The sequence below is a fragment of the Mauremys mutica genome, chromosome 2 (genome assembly GCF_020497125.1).
Source record: "Mauremys mutica isolate MM-2020 ecotype Southern chromosome 2, ASM2049712v1, whole genome shotgun sequence".
Classification (NCBI taxonomy): domain Eukaryota; kingdom Metazoa; phylum Chordata; order Testudines; family Geoemydidae; genus Mauremys; species Mauremys mutica.
This window is the reverse complement of record NC_059073.1, coordinates 210,457,002-210,473,599: the sequence shown is the minus strand read 5'-3', so window position 1 is coordinate 210,473,599 and position 16,598 is coordinate 210,457,002. Positions and strand designations below refer to the sequence as shown.

The following is a 16,598-nucleotide window of genomic DNA, read 5'->3' as shown; positions in this document are numbered from 1 at the left end:
AATACTGGCTTCCAGTGTGAAGGAACTGAGGGGAGGAGTCAGGGCAGCTCCATATTTTTATACTTTCATCTAGCAGCACAAGCATGCAGCGGTCACATGTGATGCCCAGACAGGTCGTGCCTAAAGTGGTATGGACATGTGCAACGCATCTTAAAGAACAACACTTACCAGACAGTTATGTAACCATTTTTATAATGGCAAAAGCCAGCATGGATGCCTGAAACACTGTAATAATCAAATATTCTTTCTCCCTTGTCTGTGCCCCAGTATTAATGGTGATGAAGTTAGGGCCACCCATTAGAATTCAAGATCAAACTGCCACCCTTCCTCTTACTTGTGGTATTTTTTTGTTTTTATTATTTTAATTTTTTAGAATTGCCATGAACTGGAAAAGATGGACTTAGAAGAGTGCATTCTGGTGAGAATCAGTTTTACAAGGAGTATTCATCATAAGTCCATTATAAGAACCTGTAATGCCATTCAGACCATCGGTGCTTTGTGTTTTTTTTTAACCAATAGGGGGAATTCCAAATTCTAATGTTTCTAATAGTAGGTGCAGATAATTATTGGGAGGTCTGTATAAAGGGGAATTCAAAGAAAGGTGATTACAAACATTTATCCATTTCCCAGAGACATCTCTAATAGACCAGTTTATATCAGAACCGTCATCTGCCAGAGAGAAATACCTATCTTTGACGTAGGGATTGGGTTACAAACCTGTTGTTTATGGTATCAAATGATAAAAACGAGCAAAGGAACAAAACATGGCAGAATTTACTGGACCTTTAAGAAGGTCTACAAAACCCTCTCTGCTGGAAAAAAGGGTGGTGGTTTTTTTTCATCTCGTCCTCTCAGACAATTGGCAAGGTGACATAAATCTATCCAAATAGCTTGGTGATAGACTAAGTTCAATTCAGCATGTAGTGACTGTTTTCCTACATTTTAGGCTCTTCATCCATCTGTTCAGAGAAAATTTGGGAAAAGGGGAAGACTTTATTTTTTATCCTCTTTATGGGTTTATAGATCAGAAGGGTATGAATGGAATAAAATTAAACCCAAGTGTACTTGTTCAGCTACTTGAACAAAGTGGATTTTTTTTCAGCTAGTCAGCTCTATTATTATGTATTAGCCAGTCTATAACTTTGCATTTATGTAGCCAATTGTTTGGTTTCTTCTCTTCCTAGATAACAGATAACACATTGATACAACTTTCTGTTCACTGTCCTAAACTGCAAGCGTTGGTGAGTTTGTCTTATTATATATATATTAATAAGGATTGGTTCTCAGCCTGTAGCTACTAGTTTTTTGTTGTGTTACAACACTGTACAATTTATACTTTACAAAATATGTTTTAAATGAGGCTTATTTCTAAGATTGTTTTAAATATGGCATCCAAGTACTGTAAGTAGGTCATCTCAAAGCAATCCATGAATCCCAATATAATCAGAAAAACGGCGTAAATGTTATAATGAACCTGTAACCATCCTTTACTTGTGAGCAATTAGTCAGAATAAAAAGCTACATGAGACCATTTAAAATATTTAAAGATGCTCTATTACATATTTTATTTCTAAAGATTTTTCTAGGCAATCATGAAATTTTAATATACAATATATTTTGAAACAGATCAGATGATTAGTTAAAAAAAGGATAATTGCTTAGCAAAAGTGTATACAGATATGGCCCAATCCAGTAAACAGTCATGTGTGTGATTTTTCACAGCAGTGGATTTATAGTATCTAATGTCAGTTTTTGCTGCCTACATTTTCAAAAGTGACTAGGGATTTTGGGTACCTCATTCTTAAAGAATCCAACTTGAGATATTTTAATGGATCTGATTTTCATAGGGTGGGTGCTCAGGTCACTTAAAGTGACTCAGATTGGCCACTTTGAATTGAGGTACCCCAAATCACTGTGGGTTTTGAAAATTTAGGCCTAGGCATTTGGAGCCAACTGTCACACTACCATTTGGCATAAGGAAGGGGGTTGTATTTCGTGTGTGTCAGGTCACTGTTTATTATGATATACTGCCTTAAATCTACCAGAAGAAGAGAGATATACTTTCTAATCTATGTTTAGGAGGGATTAAGGAAATGTTTACTTCTTCATTAATTGCGTAGCCATGTCATTGACTTCCTCCACACCCTCAGCTCAAGGAAGTGTGTTACTAAGGCAGCAGCAGGCTCAGGAAAAGATTTGGTTTTAAAAAGGAACCGTATTCACTGCTATATGCAGATTAATCATCCCATCCCTAGGTCATAATTCCACACATTGTATGCTTTACTTCAGTGAATGAAGTAGTCTACCAGTCAGACAAGGAACTGTTTACATGTGAGTCTTTATAAGAATATGTTTGCCTACATGTCCCACAGTATTGAAAATGGCTTCTGTCCCATCTCTGAATCTTCATAGGATCATTTATATCCAAACATATTTTAAACTGCACAAATCTAGGTCAGTCAGTCCAAAATATTTATTGGCTTCCTATTAAATAGTGGACTTGAACATATATTGTAATTTAGCAATCCCATTCAGCAGAGGGAATCTACTTTATAAAGAATTACTGTTCCATTTGAGTCTCATTGTAGCCTTACTTAGATTAATAATTTGACACAGTCTGTTTGGTATGACTAGAGATGGCTTTATCAAGAGTTCTTTATAAAATGCTGTCTGTCTCTGTGGCTGGGAACGATATACTATAGCATCACTTACTTGAAATGGAAAGGAAAGTTTAGAAATAAAACTCAGTTTAGGGATCAAAATGAATGGAGAGGAGTAATTACTATAGAAATTACAGTATTGTATTCTTTTTGATATCGTAATCCCATTTATAACCAGTCCTCCTCAGGTACATACAAGAATTTTTTGTGCCTCTCCCAGTACTTCAAAGGAGATGTCATAGGAATCAGCAATCATGGTTTATGGATGTTATTCCTCCTTTAACAATCTACTTCACAGGTAATAGGATTGTGATATCCGTTATGATATCCTGTGCCTCAGACAACCGCTGCTGACCTACTTGAAGGTCACAGTCCATCGGCTGAGAACTGGTACAATGTTAATATATATTATGGAACCTTTATAGTACAGAAACCATGCATCCTGTGATTGTTTAGTAATAAAAATTGAATTTCCTGCCCAATGCTATCCTGTGTGTAGCAGAGAACATTACAAAATGTTCACGCAAATTGTGTAGAGAACACCACCAGGTGAATTGGAAAAACAAAAATAAGCCCACTAATCTTAATTTAAATTTTTAAATTAATTCACTTTAGCTGTGCTGTGAACTTTGTGATTGCTTTCTGTGAACATTTATCCAATTGAGTGTTAGCGGCACAAGTATTTACAAAGTGCATTTCAAAGTGGCAGAAATCAAATTTTAAATTCACCAGTGTTTCCTTACAGAACAAATCAGGGAACAGAGACACAAACTTACCTGGCAGAATTCAAATACTCCATATATACTCTACTTATATACTTTATATAATCAATTTGTAGGCGTTCAGAAGCATTTAACAGTTTTATGTGATTTTTTTTAAACAAATACACCAGAGAAATTGTAATTGGCCTATTGATATTCCATCAGCAGAAAAATAATCTTCTCAGTTATTTTCTTTATACTGTTTGTTAATAATTTGTAGTTCAGCTAGCTCAACAAACTTTGTCTTAATTTGATTTGTACCTAACATTTATTTCTAAATAGCAAAACCAAAAAGTTGACCAGCCCGCTGTATTCTAAGATTTTAAAACTGTAAACCTGACACTTTCTACCTTGTTAACTATTTCAGCCAGATTTATCAAGTCTGAAGTATCTTGTGTTTTAATACAGAATATTACATTAGGTATGTTTGCTTCTGAATTTAGTTGTACATCCTGTATTGTCTTATTCTGTTTCAAGTCACTGGAGTACAATCTCTCAGGAAAGCTGAATTTTATAAGCTGCTTATTTCCTAGGATGTGAAACTCTCTTAATTAGCCAGTAGACTGATACAATAGCCAAAAGGTTACATTTGTCTTCATATAACCTTCCTTCCTTCCTTGAAACCACAGGTTTGTTATAAATAGACTTTGCGGGGGAGAGTGGGGACACAAACTCCCATGCTTTTAACCTTTAGACTCCTGATAATTTCCAGGTTGCCAGCCAAGTAAGTGCTTAGGAGGATCTGTATACAAATATATACAGAGAGAACGCAAACAAGATCTAAAACATCCAAAGACTGAACAGGAGCTAAGAATGTAAACATAGACCTTAAAATAAAAGACAGTTGACAAGAGTAAGCACTTGCATTTTGTGACTTTTAAAAAATAATATATGCATACATTACATGATGTTCTAATACAAAACACACTGCACCCTGTTGGGTGAAGAAAATGAAAATACAACACGAAACAGCTGGAATTGAAGGGGAAATGCTGAGATGGTTCCTCTGGAGAAGTGGTTGAAATCCCCCTTCTCTCCATCAGACTGATTCAGTGAGAGAGCTGGAGCGTTCTGAGTCCTCCCCCTCTTTCTGGTCTCTGTTTTTCCTTTGCAACTTTGAGTAAAGGGGAAAAACAGATGAGGAGGAAGCTAATCTTAAGGATATACAGGTTAGTGTGTGCCTGTTAATGGCCAAGAATCCCTCATAAACCAAAGCAAGTAAGCGTAAGGGTTTGCCGCACCAGGATGGATTGATTTAAATCAGAGGTTGTCAAACTGGGGGGCAGGGAGCAAGAGGCAAGAAGTTTTAGGGCAGGGGTAGGCAGCACGCGAGCTGATTTTCAGTGGCACTCACACTGCCTGGGTCCTGACTACCAGTCCAGGGCGCTCTGCATTTTAATTTAATTTTAAATCATAGAATCATAGAATATCAGAGTTGGAAGGGACCTCAGGAGGTCATCTAGTCCAACCCCCTGCTCAAAGCAGGACCTAATATGAACTAAATTGATTACAAACTAAGTGAGAAAGGGACCAAATCTTTGCCAGACTGGCCAGCTGAAAATTATTCTGGAAGCTCCTTAAACATTTTAAAAACCTTATTTACTTTACATACAACAATAATTTAGTTATATAATATAGACTTATAGAAAGAGACCGTCTAAAAACATTAAAATGTATTACCAGCACGTGAAATCTTAAATTACAGTGAATAAATGAAGACTCGGCACGCCACTTCTGAAAGGTTGCCGACCTCTGCTTTAGGGAAAAAAAAAACACAAAAAACCTTATTGTGCACATTTTACCCACAGCAATGAATAACTAGCAAAGCTGATTCCTCCAGACATATCACATCCTCATTTGCTATGACACGGTGTGCACATTTAATTGTAAGCATTGACCACAGTCACAGTTTTGCATTTGCTCTTATTACAGTGGATCGTTGGCTGTTTGAATCAATGCTTTACTGTTTTTAATATTTAGTGAGAGCTGCATGTTGATTTTTTTTTTAAATGCTCTATGTACTTGTGGGGCAGTGGGAGCGTAAACTACTACAGACACAAAGGAGGGGGGCACAATCAAATAAGTTTGAGAACCACTGATTTAAATCAAAAAGTTTCAGATTATCAGTGTAAATCATGATTTAAATAAGCAACTTTAATTTATTTCAGTTGTGATTTGTAGTTCTACATTTTTTTAGTTATTTTGCTAAACAAAGGTTCATTACCAGTAAAGGTTGGTAACTATTAAAATATGTTGTTTGCAACTATAAACTTCACACTAAATTAGGTGCTTCTTTTTGTTAATCAGGAGGATACAATTTATCTATACGCCTTTATTTAAGCAATTATATAGCTTAATTTACCTTTATTCAGATTCTTAATTTTTATATTTTTAATAGAAAATGATGATTGGTGCATTTCTTATTTACTAGATGGCTAATTTTTAACTTCTTGTATGCAGTGTAGTTGGGCCGTGTTGGTCCAAGGATATTAGAGACTGACTTCTGTTGGTGAGAGAGAGAGAGAAGTTTTCAAGCCACAATGGAAGAAAGATATTACTTCACCTACCTTGTCTCTCTAATTTTTAACTTGTCAAGCTCTATTTGGATGGAAATTCAAATTCAATTAAAAGACACAATTTAATTTTTTTAATAAATAAAACTACCTTGAAAGTGCTGAATACATAAGAAAAACAGTTTATCAAAACAGGTTTTCCATTTAAAACTGATTTATTAAACAAAGGAAATATCTGTCGTTAATTAATTGAACTGCTTGTTTCTAGTTACTATGTTCTTCAGATTTTAGAACTGATAGATCTCATCATTTCACACCTAATTTTTATTCATTGATTAGAAGAGGAAAACAAGCTTTTCTGTTTTTTCAGCTCTCAGCTGGTTTCTTAATTTTGAATGAACTAGCCATTGAACTGAACTTGTTGAATAAATGGAAATGAAGCCAATATACTCTCTGTATCCGCAGAAGAGACTATTGCTGTCAGAAGTTGACTAGCACTTTAACAAACTCTGGTTCCAGGTGCTTAGCCAGTGATTTCCCCCAGTTCAGTGATTTAACTTTCTTTAAATCTTGGCAGAAAACATACTGCTTAATATTATTTGTATTTAAGTTAAATGATTTTAAGATTATAGTAAATTTAGTGCTATTAACATAGGTTGTCATTTCAAATTGAATTTTAATAGGTTTATATTTTAAATAACCTAGTATTTAATTTAAATTAATAAAATCCTATTTTTATTTCTTTAAATAAATTTTTATCCACCCCATGCCCCAGTACTAGTCCTCAGAATTCGGTGTCCTGCTGGAGTAAAAGGTCTAATGTGCTACAGGCAGAGGAAAGGATACAGGTGTCCCACAGCTTTCCCAATTGTTGGATCTGAACTTTCAGTGGGAGGTGGTTGGATCTCAAGGACTGTTGAGCGCTGCTGTTTGCCTCTGGTGAGGAGTTAGAAAATGTACCCACTTTCCATTCATGACCAAGGGTCTCCGCATCAGAAGCTCTCTCCAGACAAGGAAAAAGGCACACAGAGCAGATAGCTGGTGATCTATGGACATTTCATGGTTCTGAGCTGGGTCAGAGTGAAAGATGGAACAGGGATGGGCAAACTATGGCCCGCGGGCCGGATCCGGCCCTTCAGGGCTTTGGATCCGGCCCGCGGGATTACCCCTGGTGGTGCTGCGGGCCCGGCGCTGCTCTCAGAAGCAGCCCCCGGGCCGGGAGGCAAAGGGCTCCATGTGCGCACGCAGAGCCCTCTGCCCCCCCCGCACCCAGGGGCTGCAGCACTTCCTGGATTGGCATGGGGACAGGGCAGGCATGCAGGGAGCCTGCCCTGGCCCTGGTGTGCGCCACTGCCACCCCGGAGCCACTTTAGGTAAGCGGCACCAGGCTGGAGCTCAAACCCCTCCTGCTCCCCACCCCCCAACTTCCTGCCCTAAGCTCTCTGCCTGTACCTCGCACCCCTCCTGCACCCAACTCCCTGCCCTGAGCCCCATTCTGCAATCCTGTGCATTCCAACCACCTGCCCTGAGCTCCCTGCTGCACCCCGTGCACCCCAACTCCCTGCCCCATCCTGCACTCCACACCCCTCCTGTACCCCAACCCCTTCCCTGAGCCCCCTCTTACACTCTGCACCCCTTCTCTGCCCCAATCCCTTGTCCTGAGCCCCTTCCTCCACATCCCGCACTCCACCCGCCCTGCCCCAGCCCTGCATACAATTTCCTCACCCAGATGTGGCCCTTGCCCCAAAAAGTTTGCCCACCCCTGAAGATGGAATCACCTCAACACATCAAGACCTTCTGCAGAGGTAATGACAGTGCAGAGCATTTATTTTATAGGTAGCTGACAAGGGTCTCAAAGTATCTGCAGTGAAAATTCAAGGGTGTCTTGTTATCCTGACAATGCTTCTGTGAAGGCCACGAATCCTCTGAAGGAGGCAGGAACCAGCTCAGCTTGAAATGGTTTTCTGGAGTAGGGGACATGAGGCTTTTTCAATTCTCTTCAAACATGAGAGGTAAACAAGTGCAAGCTGACATCTTTTAAGGGAATGCCAGTGCTTTGAATAAAGCTCTGCCACCTTCAGTATAAAAGTCCTTGGTGAAAAAACTATAGTTTTATAAGAAAATAAAGGCTAAAACAAAAGGCTGAGGAAAACACTCTCCCAAAAAAGCAGTTAATTCAGCATAGTAATTGGGTCTTTGAGGTGATTGCTTGCATGGATCCAGAGTATGCACTAATACATGCCTGCAGTGTTCATGTGGCATATCACAGATACACAACTGTATAGGTAACTTATTCTGTAAGAAATCTAGCAGTTTTGAATGCAAGATCTGATTTTTCAGAGGTATTGAGGTGCCCGTAACTCCTGCCGAAGTGAGTTTAGCACTGCAGAAAAATCAAGCCATTGTTGTTCTTCATACATAGATTGTATAATTGCAGGTCTGTAAGAGTAATGTATGTTCTGGGAGAGCATGGAAGAATATCATGTCTCTCCTCTGCCATTTTGCCCCTTATTTTCAGTAAACTGAGCTGTGCAACAACATAATTGGATTTCTACATCTCTAGAGAACACAGAGGGGGTTGCTGAGTTTGGCTGTTGCTACAAAGTGCCTGCCCTGGGGCTGTAATGATGAAGTCAAATTATGATTTAAATGCTGCAACCCTAAGCTGCTCCTTTTGGCAGCTGCTTCTCCTGCTCTTCAGGTTTAAGGAGATAGCCCTTTAAATGTGCGTCTTTGCTTCTGCAAAAGGATTAGGAATGAAATGGCACTAATGGTACAAGTATTTTGAACATGGTAATCCAAATACAAAGTCGCTTGAGGTTGTTCTTAGTCCTGATCTTTTCCACAGGACATAATTAAAAAAAAAAAGTGTGGAATGAAACATTTCACTGTCCTTTTGTCTTGTAGAGCTTATCTCACTGTGAGCTGATCACAGATGATGGGATTCTGCATCTGAGCAACAGTACCTGTGGTCATGAAAGGCTCCAGGTCCTAGAGTTAGACAATTGTCTTCTTATCACCGATGTGACCCTGGAGCACCTAGAGAACTGCCACAGTTTGGAGAGAATTGAGTTATATGACTGTCAGCAAGTCACACGCGCAGGAATCAAAAGAATAAGAGTATGTGTTTTGTGTTTTTAAAGATTCAGCTTTGGGAAAGACCGTCATTTATGCAATCAGGGAAGATTGATCGTATCAGATACACTTACAGTAGCATAACAGATAGTCCAAAGCAAGGGAAGGTAGGATGAAAACTAAGGATGTTGATTAACATACTTTATAAGATCCCCAACTTTAGGCATCAGAACTACCATGGGTATATGATCAAAAATCACCACCCAGTCCCTAATTCCATTTATAGTCCAAACTATGGTTGGTATCAGAATAATTGTCCACCTGGATTCCAGCTGTAGCTCTGTGTTTAGTTCCTAATGTTTGTTTCCCATTCCCTCACGGTTTTTTAAAGTGTAAGTTGTGTTTCTGTAGGACTGGTAGAATTTAAATAATTCTACAACCATGCATAGTCATTACAATGCAGATATAATAAAGTATAGGACACTTGGTTAGTAGGGGCAGTTAGGCCTGTGGATCTACCTAGTAACAGCAGACCTAACATTCCCTGCCCTTGCAGGATCAGTCTCCCCTCCTCTACCTAACTCCCTGTGTTTTAAGAACAGAACTTTTCTGCTGAGCACATGGCAACATTTAGGGCATAGTACTGATCCACAGACACAGTAATGCTGTGCTAGTTAACTTTCAAATTCATCAGTGCAAAGTGATTAAGTCTGCCTCTCTCCCTTGCAGGACCTGCTGAAGGTACCACCACTCCCTCCCCTGCTGAGGCAAGCATGGGGAAAGAATGGTTGTACGGGAGACACACAATTAGAAGTCTTGCTTCTGTTTCTTCACTGGCAAGAAATCCACACTCTAGTGATTAACAGCAGAATGAAAGTTAGCCAGCCCACACCAGCAGTGTAAATACCAGTTCAACAGAAAGGAGTCAGTCACTGACATTTAAGGTGGTAGCTTTGGGATGAGTGAATGGCCGGGTTCTAGATTATTACATTGCTCTCCTATGCTTCAATATTACTCCTATGCCATAACTTTTCCAGTTTTGCTGGACATAAGCACTGAGACTTGGCATCTAGGTAATGCAGGTTAAGCCATGGCTTGCCTGGATGCCCTATATATAGATAATATGAGCAGGAAGAAAAGCTTTGACAGTAGTGTGATCTGTCAGCAATAGTTTGGTTTTGCTCTTCATACTTCTAGGTTACATTTTCCATTTGAATTTTCATCTACAGGCTCATTTACCTGATGTGAAAGTTCATGCCTACTTTGCTCCAGTCACCCCTCCTCCTTCTGTAGGAGGTAGTCGACAGCGACTCTGCAGGTGCTGCATTATTCTTTGACAGTAGGAGCATCAGCAGAGGAAGAAAGATTCATTTAATTATGGAAACAAAATCAGACTGCAAGTGGCTTGCAGAGTGTCAGTTTCTTAACTGCCGTAGGAGTGATGTCACAGTCATCCAATTTTGTGCTGGTACTGACTCAAGAAAGGTGTTTTCGCAGGTAAAAAGTCTTAATGTTACATGTGGATGTGGAGTAACTGATGCTTTTTTTTTTTTGGTATTACATCTACTCCACCATCCCTGCTGTTGATATGACAATCATAATACCATTTGCTAATGTGGACTGGGGTATTGCAGAGTTGTAGATGCTCAGTGACAGCCCCAACACTGTAAGCCTCACTAAACCTGAATATTAGTTCCTATTTGTAAGCATTCTTCAGTGTAAAAAAAAATTCAGGGTCTCTTAAGCATGAGAGTCCAAACTGCTGTTGTACAATACACATAACCAATTACATCACCGGGTTTAAGGACAAATCAGCTTTAGTAGAAGGTGACCAAAAAAGGGACCGTAATAATGAAAAATAGCTTCCTGTTTTGCTACAGCTTTATTTAATTTCTACAAAAACTCCCAACATGTTAAGAGGTAGTAGACCTCTTGAAAACTATTTAATTTGAACTTTGTTATATACAAAAGTACTCAAGTTGGTGAATCGTCTGTATAGAATATTTCTCTTAAGTGTTACCAAATAGGTTAGGATAAGAAAGGTATGGCAGTTTGTGCCCTGTACACAAAAGGTCTTTTTATATGCTCTAGCTGAGTAGGTAGAGCTGTTTACTATAGTGGCTGAAATAATATCTATGTATGATACTTCCCCTCATTGCCATGGTATTAAATATATTTAAGTAAACTCTGTAAAAAAAAAAAGACATTAATACCCCTCAGAGCTGTTTAGGGTTAATTTGCCGTGAGACAGAGCAAGGAATTGAATGCTGGGTTCCTGCATCCCAGGCCAGTACCCTAACCAATGAGCTGAGTGGGTTATCAACTGGGGATCCTAGACTATTCAGATCTGCAAATGAAAAAGTTGAAAACCCCTGGGCTAAGTAATTTAACGTAGTTGACATGGTTGAGCAGATTGAGACCCTGAACAAGCAGTGGTTTCTGTTCCCTTAAAAACTGAAGCCAAACTTTTCAGAAACTGAGAGCATTCAACATGACAATTACATTTAATACCTTAATTTTTTTAAATCTGGTAGGGTGACATCAGTAGGGACAGAATTTCAGCTGTAGATTTAAGCCTTCTACAAAGGAGAGTGAAATCTGAATGTAAAACCACAACTCTAAGGGGGAGCTACGTTTTTATATTAAGCCACCTAAAGAAATGGTTGGTGTGCACAGTCTCTATGTACTCACTTAGGTACCCAGGCTCAACAGTAACCCTTTAAAGGAAAATATCTTGGGCTTAAAAAAGACTGGTCAACTGATATAGTGTTTAAATCCTGGAAATATTGCCTTACTATTATGGGGAATGTTTAGAACTACATGTTTTAAAAAGTTAATGTGAAAATGTAAGGCAGCTTTTTACAGCTGCAGCTCTGCAAACTTAAGATACTGAACATAGCTGAAAATCTATATGAATACGGTAGAAAGATCTAGTATTAAACTTTGGTGGTTCAGCTTTGTAGCAACAGCAAAAATTCCTTGATTAATTTTCATATTATGAATACACTTGTACAAATCCAAATTTCTAAGTGGGAATCTTGGTAATACAATTTTCTTAGCAGAACATTGGGGGAAGACCAAAATTAAATGTGAACTCAATGCAACTTGTCAGAATGAGTAGTGTTTGGCTCATTTTTATGGATATTATTGTGAGGCTTTTATGGCATTAAAGTTGTACAAAAACCAAAATTTAACACATGCCTACACTAAGAAAAATTATATAGGAAACAAATAAATGATCAGCTGATATTTACTTGATCTTCTATTTCACTGATTTCAAAAATTAAGGAGCACTGCAAGCCATTACTATTTTACTCTTAAAAAGTATGGTTTTTGTCAAGCTGAAATTGAGTTTTTTCAATTTGTTTTCTAAAATATTGCTGGGGGGAGCAGAATTAGCTGCTCTGAAATGCATTGCTCCTACTAACAATGTTAATTCTGTTTTAGCAGAAAAATAAGCACATTTACAAAATTATTGAAAAACATTTATTATACTGAAATTGAAATGTGTACATCTTAAAACAAAAGCCATTTGCTGGTGCCATAATTTAATTCCAATTTCAAGTGAGCTGGACAAACGACTTATACAGTTCCTTTAAAATGAGATCACTAGTTGGATACTTTCCACTTCTATAAAACATTTAGGATTTGAAAATGGTGCTGAGGTGAAATGACAATTGTCAGTTCAATAAACTATTAAGACCCAACCAATACCAAAAGATGAACAATTTATAGGCAGAAGAAACTCGAACTTAAGTCCACAAAATTCCATTTTATCAGTGTAGAAAAACATTTAAGTTCGCAGAGTTGCTAGAGCTTTAGAAAGGCTTTCTTGGTAAGCAAGCACTTTAAAGAAGGAATTAAATAATATCAAAGTAGCATTTTGGATGCTGTAGTAGTTTTTGTTCTCTATAAATGATTTCACACTACAGCATTCAAAACTTTCAAATTGATGGGGGATACTGAGAGTTAAAGGAATTTTTTTGCCTTTGAAAAATCTTCCCCAGAGTACCTAATTAATATACTACTACCCCCATATAACACAATCTGATACAAGGCAGGTAAAGCTCAGACACACTGATCTAAGGGGGGCAGGAGCTGTGGGAGGGCACTGTTGGAGGCCCTGGCAAGGGAAGCTGAGCAGGCTAGGGCTGCATCACTGTTTCCCACCACAGGTGAATGCCAGTGGGGGTGGGGAGATCCTTTCCCCAACCTTCCCACACTCATCTGCAGCAGGAAGTGGAGCAGAACAGGCTGCTCTGCTGCCCATGAGTGCCAGGGAACAAGGAACAGGGGGCCAAAGCAAGTTTGATATAACGCAGAGAGATTTTTTTTTTTTGGTCTCCCGAGGACTGCGTTATATCAGGGTAGAGGTGTAATTCATACCATAAACTCTAAGTGGACATTAATATTAAAATGTTTGTTTGAATTTCACTGCCATAGATTTGACAATCTCAAGGAAAAACTCATCTTTTGAAATAAGCAATATGATTTTTCAAAATCAAGTATTTGGTCATATGGAAGAGGCAGTGTAAAAAAAATGTACAGAATCAATCTGAGAATAAAGAAATCACAGAAAAGGGCAAGATACCTGCCCATAAAGAGAATAAGTGATGGTATATTTAGTGTTTCTTGAGCAACGTAATTGACAGTACTTAAAGCTGGGTTGTAGCCCCTTTGTGCCAAATTTCCCTGTTAGCACAATCTCGGCTCCCCCCAATCATCATTACTGGCAGTTTATTGTTTTTAACCCCACCATTTTAAAAAGCAAAAAAAAAACCCCACAGCAGTGCTTCTTACAGAAACTGGAAACTAAAACTTAAGGATGCATAGGCAATTCTTTTCCATTAAATTTGTTAAAAGCAAAACAATTACTTCGTACCCCACAGGATTTATGTTAATCCTTTCAATAAGGTACTGTCAATAATGCAGTTTGCTGCATGCATATATTGCATCTGGCTAGGACTTATTAAAATCCTATTCTGGCATTTACATTTCTTACGTACACTCTTATACACAATTTACACAGGGAAGCTGTTTTGACAGCTTTACTCTCAAAGACCCCACAACCTGATCACTATCATCTTAACTACTCGTCTCCACACAGATTACTATGTGCTCTGCTAACATCAAAAAATAAAATCAGCATAACGTACAAGCAAGTAATAGACAAACTGGCATAGAAAGGTAAATGCCCCAGAATAAGTTTACATTCATCTCCAAACTGGACACAGTACAATAGGAAAGCAATACTGCTTCTAGAAACTGTATCTACTGGCCATAATTTGCCTTATTTCAGTAACGGGCAAGCACCTTTGCTTATATTGTCTTCCATGCCTGTACATAGGCTGTCATGGCATTATACCTCTTATGAGGACACTTAGCTATGGCAGTGATAAGAAAGTTCACCTATCAAACAGCTCATTAGAAAGGTCTTGTGTTTTCAATATGAAACATTTTAATATGGTGAAGTCCAATCCTAAGAGTTTTTGGATGTTCTTCATCGTCATTAAGTGTGACTTCATTCTGCATTGGAATATCAGTCCAGTATATATATATATATATATATATATACACACACACACACCTCTCTCTATGACATCACTTCAGAATTATATGGAAACCTTCACCATTTTCAGCTGCAGAGAAGAAAAAGGACAGGTTTATATGAAAGAATGACATCCCTTTACCCAAAACCTCAGCTACTGAAGACAGAACAATATAAAATTCATGTATGTTCTTGATGCTCATACTGAAAAGCAAAACTTTTAACTACTAAATTGATCTGTGTTATCATATGACTACCTGACCTTTTTTGGAATAAAACCAGCAAACTTTCCCAGCGTAACACATTCTGCACCACTTTCCAACAATACTGACTCTCTAATAAATTAAGCTCAAATTATCTTGAATGTAATTTTAAATATCTAGACACTTCCTACTACTTTTATTTCTAGAACTTCCTTGTTCCCATTTCAATTCATGCAGTCCCTCCTGCTTTCTTTTTTTGATCTCTCTCATCAGTTCTGACACAGACCCAAAGGGTCCTGTGCAACTCCAGTTGCTGAAGCTTTTTTTTAGTGCTTTATCCTCAAATCTCATCTGTTCTATAATGCTGTGCTTCACAAAACTGATGAACAATAGAATCCGCATGAAGTGATTTGATGGGTGGTTATTTTAAGTTTTTCAAGTAAATTCAGTAGATTGTATAGTGTTATTCTTTGGTTGTCTATAGCAACATTAGCAAATGGGTTAGTTATCCTAGAATAAAGCAGGTAAATCAGCAAAACAAGTGTGTGAATAGGAAAGCCATCTGCCCTGTAGCCCAGAACATCAGGATGCAAATAAAGCAGCGGGCCTTTTGAAACAACTGCAGTAAATAGTTACTGAAGCCAAACTGAACTTCTAAAAAATATTTTTCAAAACAAATTTTATATCTGTAGAAAAGTGCAGATTCAGTAGGAGTAGAAATTAGTGACTATTTACAGAAACACCACCACAACATTTTGGGGGAAAAGCTGGATTTATGTCAGATGCCTGCTACTATTTTTTATTTTTAGCCATAAGATCTAAATGTAACAAAGATTTGATTAATGACAAACCACAGCCACAAACCTCCTGGTATGATGTTAAGAGACCCCCTCCAATAAAATTTAACATAAAAATGGCCATAGTGGGTCAGACCAAGGGTCCATCTAGCCCAGCATCCTGTCTGCTGACAGTGGCCAATGCCAGGTGCCCCAAAGGGAGTGAACCTAACAGGCAATGATCAAGTGATCTCTTTTCTGACAAACAGAGGCTAGGGACACCATTCCTTATCCATCCTGGCTAATAGCCATTAATGGACTTAACCTCCATGAATTTATCTAGTTCTCTTTTAAACCCTGTTATAGTCCTAGCCTTCACAACCTCTTCAGGCAAGGAGTTCCACAGGTTGACTGTGCGCTGTGTGAAGAGTACATAATACTCTTATTATATAATACCTTGTCTTATATAGTAAGAATGATGATAAATCCAAATGCCTTGGATTCATTATGTATTGGCTATAAGGCATTGTATATAATGTGCAAATATGGAAGGAATACAGGCTAGAAAACATCTGAGGGATGTAAGCAACAGCCCAGGAAGTGTGAGGAGACTAGGGTTAGTGATGAAGCAAGCAAGCTGGAAAGCAAGAAGTAGTACACATGTAATGCCAGCCTGAGCATGTGCAGCCACTAAATGATTTTTTGGTTTTGTTTTGTTTTATACAAATGTGAATTGGAACAGCCAGCTAGAGTAGCGTATACACCAAGATCACAAGAGGGATAGCTCCGTGGTTTGAGCATTGGCCTGCTAAACCCAGGGTTGTGAGTTCAATTCTTGAGGAGGCCACTTAGGGATCTGGGGCAAAAATTGGTCCTGCTAGTGAAGGCAGGGGGCTGGACTCAATGACCTTTCAAGGTCCCTTCCAGTTCCAGGAGATTGGTATATCTCCAATTATTACCTATAATTTTTTTTTTACCTTTGCCAACCTAAAATAATGCTCTATCTGGTGGCTCGCTAACTTTTGGAAATTTGCCCTGCATCAAGCTGCACACAAATTCTTT

At 38.4% G+C, this 16,598-nt stretch overlaps 2 protein-coding genes across 7 annotated transcripts in view; one reads left to right on the top strand and one right to left on the bottom strand.

The window, feature by feature from the left end:
• FBXL2 (F-box and leucine rich repeat protein 2) overlaps positions 1–16,598 on the top strand; it is a 140,723-nt gene that overhangs the window by 100,660 nt on the left and 23,465 nt on the right. For all 5 annotated transcript variants that reach the window (XM_045005243.1, XM_045005241.1, XM_045005242.1 and 2 more), the window contains 4 exons: positions 374–418; positions 1,185–1,241; positions 8,842–9,054; positions 10,239–10,506. In XM_045005243.1, coding sequence (XP_044861178.1) covers positions 374–418; positions 1,185–1,241; positions 8,842–9,054; positions 10,239–10,346 — 423 coding nt within the window. In that variant the 3' untranslated portion in view covers positions 10,347–10,506. The remainder of the gene's footprint in view (positions 1–373; positions 419–1,184; positions 1,242–8,841; positions 9,055–10,238; positions 10,507–16,598) is intronic.
• Positions 12,636–16,598, bottom strand: part of UBP1 (upstream binding protein 1) — a 67,837-nt gene continuing 63,874 nt past the window's right edge. For both annotated transcript variants that reach the window (XM_045005239.1, XM_045005240.1), the window contains one exon: positions 12,636–14,648. In XM_045005239.1, the coding sequence (XP_044861174.1) occupies positions 14,611–14,648 (38 nt within the window). In that variant the 3' untranslated portion in view covers positions 12,636–14,610. The remainder of the gene's footprint in view (positions 14,649–16,598) is intronic.